The sequence below is a fragment of the Micromesistius poutassou genome (genome assembly GCF_964030765.1).
Source record: "Micromesistius poutassou genome assembly, chromosome: 1".
In the NCBI taxonomy this organism is placed as follows: Eukaryota; Metazoa; Chordata; class Actinopteri; order Gadiformes; family Gadidae; genus Micromesistius; species Micromesistius poutassou.
In genome coordinates, this window is record NC_140271.1 from 3,977,465 (window position 1) to 3,985,260 (window position 7,796).

The window sequence follows — 7,796 nt, forward strand, 5'->3', positions numbered from 1 at the left end:
TATGTCAGGGGGGGTTGAGTGGTCCTTTGTTTCTCAACCAACTGTATTTTGTGTCTATTTATTTAGAAGAGGGGACACAGTAACATAGTGATGTTTTCTTACATTTTCCTGCAATGGTAGAACAAATCAAAAAGGTTCAAAAATGATCAAAACCGATCTGCTGACACCAACGTCAGTGGAAGAACAAAAAATCTCATACTTCCAAACATGACCAAAACAAACGATGACAAAATTTACGAAAGAAAAAAAATAAACCTGTCAGTTTAGTCTAGGATATTTATTACTGGGATTTCAGCTGAAGACGCTTGAAGACTTTTTCATGGAATTGTTTAATTATTTGTACTTTACATGCCAGAAAAAAATAAAAGTTACAAATCTGAGTGACTGTTTTCATGGATCTCCTTGTCAAAACTATAATTGATAACCATCAACCACCAACCATGCCAATTTCAATCTCATTATAGGTGGCCAACATTTATATATATATATGCACATCGTATGACTTTGCTGTAATAAATGACAAAAGACTAAAGAATATAGGAGAACTCATTCTCTTAAAGTCTTCATCTTTTTATTAGTGTTGAATAGAAAAGCATTTTAAAAAGAGACAGATAAGACATAATTTGCAATGATCCGTAATATATACTTACATACTAGTTTTTCAAAAAAATTGAACTGGTTTGGAACATGTTAAAACAACTTTATTTTTAATGGAATGACAAGTACTTTTACAGTTTGATATCGGGGTAAAACAAAGTAGACAACCTAGTAACTCTGAACTAAAGAAAGGAAGTCCCACATGGATCTCTGCTCAGCTTCTTGCAGAAGAGGTGGCTGCCAGTGGTCCGTTTAAATGCCACCTGAAAGGGAGAGCATACATATAAACTCCTTCCCCTTACAGTCATCATTCATGCTCATTTTGTAACTTTCTTAAGGCCTTCATAGCAATAGCATCTGCTATGAAACATTTGATGCAACAAATGGTTTAAGACAATATTAAATATTAGCATGACATTCTTAACTATAACCCCTAACACATAATCTTGGCAGATAATCTTTACTTAACATCCATTGTCGGTAGGCCCTCACCATACAAAACAATGTAAAACACACAATGAAACGCTTCATTTCAAACTACAAATGTGTCAAAGCATAAATAGCCTTGCTAGTTTTTTTTTTTTTTTTCTAAAAGGGAAAACTAGATCTGACATCCATTAACAGCATTATTCAATTGTAAATCATTCCTGTGAAAGGACTCAAATGAAGTTACCATTACCTCACGCTTCCTGCTCTGCTCTTTCTCAACTGGGGGACTGGAATCACAAGAGATCTTTCCTCAAAATAAGGTCAATTCGGTTGGTGCGTGGAAAAAGCCCCACCCCAGCTCGAATGATTTTAAGTGTAGGAGTAGACATCATGTAACTCCATATACACCTAACTCTTTTACAAAGTGAAGGCACTACTCGTATCTTTCCGCTCCCTATTTAATCCTGACCCTGGTTCTGACATCGGACCCGATAATGGCCTCATGTCTCGCCAATGCTGCCTGCTTTAACTTACGCTCCGGTGAGCCTATAGCTCTGTGTGATCGTGGTTTGAGTCTAGGCTTGGAGGCTCCAGGCACACAGCCGGGGTGGTGAACTCCATGAGGTACTCGCAGCGGCTTGGCTCGGAGACAGACATCACCACCGTCTCCTTGCCGCAAGTAAGCTTCACCTGGAAGGGATAAGGGCGCCATTAACGTCTGCGAACAGTGTCCCCGTGCTGTCAATATGGATGACCAGGGCTGAGTGAAGTACTATGTGAAGAAGCCAAACGGGGGTTCGGGGCGGCGGCAGAGGCGGGGGACGTACCATGGTGGATCTGTTGGGGCCCTGCCAGCACCCAGTGCCGTGGTCGTACTTCATCTGGGAGTAGACGTTTTCCTCTGAACCAGACCAGGATCCCCAGGACCTGAAGAATGAAGGGAAAAAATGGTTAAAAAGGATAAGGCAGGGGGTGAACGAAACACAAAAACTTAAAAAACACAAAACTTAAACTTAAATTTACAATATGTGATGAAGGCCCTGCCGAGTTTACTTACCCAAGGTTGGTTTCAGATCCCCCAAACTTGGGTTTCTGGGATACTCGGTTGAATGGACATAATCTGTAGATGTACCTTTAAATGGAGAAGAAAGATGAGTGTCCTCTGTCTAGACATATATGCTGACGTCACGGGTTTGACTAGTCTGTACAGTGTGAACTTACTCGCTCGTAGTCAGGTCATAACATTGGCCATAGAGGTAGGCAAATTCAAAACTAGGTCCGAAATCAAGGGAGATCTCCTTCTCCAGGCCCCTGCAGAAACACAAATCAAACCAAGTCACAATGGGGTCATTAAACAACCAACACTGAAATATCCTTTATTTTCCAATCCCCATTGAAAAAAATGTGATGTGAATAATGCAGTGGCTATTGTGCCATGACTAAAGACAAACGAGCAGGCCGACATTTGTGGATACAATGCAGGACAGGATAATTATTTATGGGAAGCAAGTCCATCCATATTCATCCAGGAAGACTCACTTGATTTGATCATCCACTGCACGAAGAGCTCTTTCCGCCTCATCAAATTCATCCCTGGCTTTCTGGGCAACTGGGATTCAGAATAACTTGATTAATGATACAGCATCACAGAAAACATCCATTAAATCCATTTACATTGGAGGTATACGCACATATACGTATTCACGCACGGACGCACGCACGCACACACACACTTAAAAGTTATGCATCCTACAGCTTCAAAAGTGGTCCCATTAAAATGTGGAAAGTCGTTTTCAGTTGTCGAGTTCATTTAGCTGTTCTGAAACAGATTCAAGAAACCATCTACCATTATACATTAAAATAGCCATAAGGTATAGCTATTAAAACAAAGGCAGTATTTTTGTACATTCAATACAAATGTAGTTGCAATATCCTAATGTACTTCAGCATTTTTTATACATCTATAACCCCAGCACTTAGCGAAAACAAAAAGATTGGTTCTACAAAACAGTGCAATCTTAAAAAAAAAGAAAAAGGCTGATGAATAAACCCTGTATTTCAAAACAATGAACAAAAACTTCCATCCATCAAACAAGTGCTGAGCTATCGAGAAACCAAATGCACTTGGATGCAGTGTCAGCAGCTACTCAGGCTATAAGCTCTGGGAACGGCGGGGTGTGTTGATAAAAGCCACCGGTATACACCAGCAGCGCGCACTGAATCAAGCACTCACCGTCGATGAGGCTCTGGGTGCCTTGCTCATACGGTGGCATCGCCTGCTCGTCGTCCTCTGTGGTTTCAGTGGGCGGCACCGTGGGTGGGATCTGCAGAACAGACAGACAAATAAAACAAACAAACAAACATTAACACAGACGGGGTCAGCCACTGAAAATATAATCCAGAGAGTTTCACTTTAAAAAGGTCCCATCACATGTCACCAGGCCACCGTCACAAGCTGTTTTGGACTCGCCCACTTGTGATGTCATAAGGGGCAGATTTCCAAAACGGCTCGTAATGGCTAATCACACCACACCGGGTGGCATGTCACAGGACCTTTAAGACCAAAAGGGGATGAAAAAAAAAAATTAAAAACGCAAACTCGGCGGGGGGGGGGGGGCATCCTACTTTATCGTCGTCGTCGTCCTGGTCCTCATCATCTTCGTCGTCTTGGTCCTCGTCCTCGTACTCCTCAGGGACCTCCTCGTCGGGGTACTGCTCGGAGTCGTTGTCGGGGGCCGGCTCCCTCGTCTCCTCCGGGGCGGGGGGCTCCTCCGGCGCGGGGATGTCTGTCGGGGGCTGAGGCAGGTGGAGGTTTCAGGTGAAATAGCCAGAGCTCTAAAGGCTGTTCACACACGCCTGTGGTCAGGCCTTTGTTTCTCATTATGCCAACATTCTCCTGACGGTTTGATTTGACTCATTTGGTTAATTGTTTTTACTGTAAAATGAGGTAACCGTGTTCTATGGGGCCATCTGTGGCAAAGTTGGTTTAAACTGGTCCAATTGGCAGTGCACAACTCAGACTGTAAAAGGCCTCTTTAATGCCTTGAATCCACTTACGTTGATTAAAATATTTAATTGATTTATACAATGTCAATGTCGTTAGTATTTGTGGCGATGATATTGAAAAAGGTTCTGGCATCAGTTATACTAAAGCACTTTCATAATTGATACTCAATATACTCACTCAAAGTACTCAGGATATCTTTAAAAATAAATAAATATTCAAACTAGTATCGTACATTTCCCAGCCACAAAAGTTATCAACAGCCCATTTTGTCCAATAGGTTGTTACACAATTTTCCCCCGTTTACAGAGTTTAGTGCAGACAAATTACACACTGCAATGAACCATGTTCAGAGGGCCTGATGTGTCGCCCAAATACCCAGACTGTTACCTCAGAGACATATTTCTCTTTGATGCTGCTCCAAATGGTTTCAAACGCTCCAGTGTCCACTGTTGCCACTCCTCCCAACACCCCCTGAAGCACAAAAAAGTATTTCTTTAATGACTGCTATTGAATGAACAACAATATGGCTCCATGGTGAGCTGGTATGGAATCGATCCCAGTCGAGGTGCTCCGTGTGGGAAGAGGTCTCACCTGGGCCTCCTCTTCGGTGAACATACCGTCTGCATCAGGATCTAGCTCAGTGTGGGCCTGAAGCTCCACCGCTGAAACACTGACAGATAAAAAGATGAATAAATAAACATAAGACAATACAGATGTCACGGTAGTAGTGCTAGTAGTATAAGCAATTACAATACAAGAGATAAATGTATGTGGCAAAAGGTTATCTGTAGAAACCAACTATATTGTGAACTATCCTTGAACGTGTAATGAGTTATTTCTAATGATGTCATTTTTAAACCTGTCTTGGTCCAGAATTATGAAAGAAGGACCTACATTTACAATACATTCTAGGGGCTCCACTTACAGGCCATCGGCATCAACATCAAGTCTAAGAAACGCCTCTGCCATTTTTGCGTTGTCCTTCTCCGCACGGATAACGGCTTGTTGTTCTGAAACAGGAAGACATGGGGAATACAAAGGATTACACAACCTCCAGTGAATGACTTTATAGCCACTGCTTCTCATAGACAGGAAGAGTGGAAGAATACGACCCATGTTGTGTTGGTGTACCTTCCCAGGCCTTTAGATGGCGATCTTTAGCTTCTTTTTCAGGTTGTTCTGCAGCCTCCTTCACAAGCCTCAGGGCCTCCACCGCGTCTTCTGACGCCTTCTTGCTGAGCTGGAGTTCAGTTACTTTGCTCTGTTTAAACAAGACATTATATTTTAACTGAATATATGAAACATTAAACCAGCAAGAAATATTGAAAATGAATCAAACAAATCTTCTGAGTAAAATAACAAACGTTCTGGTGTTAGTTAGATATTGAGAGGTTCATAATTTCACATCATAAATGGAGTGGCCGGGATCATAATATGTAGGTAATATTATGGCGTTCCCATATTTTATCCATCCATTTCCTTCACTCTCTGTATTTAGCGCCATTCATTCACTCTGTATTTTGAGCCATTCATTCATAACAAAAATCATAGTTTGGCAATATATTTATGTAAAACTCTTGAGCATTTCCTGTTGTGTTTGTAACTCGCGCACGCACACACACACACACACACACACTCTATTAAATGTGTGTGTGTTAGCTCTACTAAATGATAAACCTTTAGCAAACTAAAACAATCTTCTTCTAGAAGATATGTTCCCCATGCCCACCTGCTTCTCATCCAGGCCCCTCTTGGCCTCCTGTATGAGCTGCTGTTTGAGCAGGAACCCCTCCTTGGCCACCTCTGCCAGCATCTGCAGGCTCTCCCTTTCCTTACGTCCGAGTTCCCTGAGAATCACACAGGAAGCGCATCATCCAACTGCCACTCATACGTTGGCCTTACACAGCCTTGCCTCACAAGGTTTAATTTAAATACACATAAACAACAAGATTTGGCAGATCTCAATGTTGAGAAAAAGGTTTGTGTGGTTTACCTGCAGGTGTTTTGACATGTAGCACCGCTGTTGTACTCATCCGTTGTGTCACAGCAATCTGTGAGGGAAGCACACATTTAAAAAAGGTAGGCTTTTGATTGTCAATAGACATACGGTTAGTGTGAACAGTATGGGGATTTGGGGGGGGGGGTGTATTTCTTACCACAAATGCCGTCATTGATTCGAGAGGATGGAATGAAAGCTGGGCGGAAGCCTGCGTTTGTGCAATGGAAACTGCCGTTGGGACATGCAGCGGTGCCTGAAAGAACCAAAAGGCTGTTATTCCTGCAGACCACGAATTTGATTAATTGGTATCTCCAATGGTTTTCGTGACAATACGTGAGCCATAAATACCCGGTTCATCAGAGCCATCCTTGCAGTCACAGTAATCATCATTGACTCGATCAAACGGTATGGTCCCCGAGCCGTCCAAACAAGTGAATGGTCGATTCTCTTCATAGAACTGTCTCTCTGTGGATCAGCAAAAAGACAAGATGTGATACATGGGCAGTTTAATGCAGATTAAATGCTCAATGATTAATGAGGGGAATATATATCATTCTCACTCGACAGAGGAACTCCGCGCGGCCGCAGCACCTCCACCGCGGTGACCGCCCCCAGGAACATAACGAGCAGGTACGAATAGGCCATGGCGATGCTCTAGGCAGAGCAGAAGGGGTTTTAACAACAATAAATACAAACTAACTGGGTGAAACGCATTTATAGCACATCGAGGGAACTGGGACATCGTAAAGTTTAGCGTGTCCACATCATCAGTTAAATATAGGAGTGGGACGAGGAGAAAAGGATATCCGTGTAGAGGTGGCAAACGATGAGGTGCTTAACTTTTGACAGAGGATTTAACTACACCGCACGGCTAATTAAATTACTGACTACTTATATCATTATCGGGATTAACCAGACGGACATGCTATACTTTGTAATTGTTAAAACAACAAAATACATTTCATCCCCCGATTATTACTGTAGCAAAGAGGAAGGCGACTACAGCGTGACGGTAGCAAGGAAGTACAACCAAAGGAAAAGGACGACTCCTTCAACAACTGTGGTTTAAATGGTATATCGTCGACTATTAGCTGTATGACTTACACTGCAATAATGACAATAAATGAGTTGTTTTCAAAAGAATATCGATTATTTCTAGTGAAACGAACAAACAGCTTATCATTCATTACCTTTCCTTGTTTCGTTACTGGATTGCGCATGTGCGGACCCTCGCGAGCGGTGGTTTCTTCTGATTGGACAGTACAATTATTCCACAGTAAATGATTGGTGGAAAGGATGGGCGACTCAAACGGAGCATCCTGGGAGATACGTCCATGTAGTGCATTTGTAATATGTAGGTCATCTTTCACAGGTTTCAAACTTTACAACTTTGAAAGCTGGACATGTATTTGCTGTCTTTTATATTTTCTTTTAACATATGTATTTTTTCCATTGTTTCGTTACTGGATTGCGCATGTGCGGACCCTCGCGAGCGGTGGTTTCTTCTGATTGGACAGTATAATTATTCCACAGTAAATGATTGGTGGAAAGGACGGGTGACTCAAACGGAGCATCCTGGGAAATACGTCCATGTCGTGCATTTGTATTATAATATGTATGTTGTCTTTCACAGGCTTCAAAGTATACCATTTTGAAAGCTGGACATGTATTTGCTATGTTTTATGTTTTATATTTGAAATGTGTGAATAGTAACAGCTAGACGTTGGCATTCTGTACAATGATTTTATAAATTAAATATCTAGT

At 42.0% G+C, this 7,796-nt stretch overlaps 1 protein-coding gene across 1 annotated transcript; it reads right to left on the reverse strand.

Moving 5' to 3' along the window:
• Nucleotides 1-392: 392 nt before the first annotated feature.
• prkcsh (PRKCSH beta subunit of glucosidase II) lies at nt 393-7,259 on the reverse strand. Its single transcript, XM_084488208.1, has 18 exons — nt 7,223-7,259; nt 6,593-6,686; nt 6,381-6,497; nt 6,190-6,285; nt 6,027-6,084; nt 5,763-5,880; nt 5,165-5,294; nt 4,959-5,043; nt 4,625-4,703; nt 4,421-4,504; nt 3,652-3,822; nt 3,260-3,350; nt 2,566-2,635; nt 2,248-2,337; nt 2,084-2,158; nt 1,854-1,953; nt 1,561-1,716; nt 393-860 (listed from the first exon to the last, which is right to left on the reverse strand). The coding sequence occupies exons 1-17, from the start codon at nt 7,250-7,252 to the stop codon at nt 1,573-1,575; spliced, it is 1,632 nt and encodes a 543-aa protein (XP_084344334.1). The 5' UTR covers nt 7,253-7,259; the 3' UTR covers nt 393-860; nt 1,561-1,572.
• Between the last annotated feature and the right edge of the window lie 537 nt (nt 7,260-7,796).

Coding starts and splice junctions, on each gene's coding strand:
- prkcsh (XM_084488208.1), bottom strand. CDS start 7,252: ATGCGCAATCCAGTAACGAAACAAGGAAAG. Junction 6,085..6,189: donor AATCAATGACGGCATTTGTG/GTAAGAAATACA, acceptor CTTCCCTCACAG/ATTGCTGTGACACAACGGAT. Junction 5,044..5,164: donor CCATCTAAAGGCCTGGGAAG/GTACACCAACAC, acceptor TTCCTGTTTCAG/AACAACAAGCCGTTATCCGT.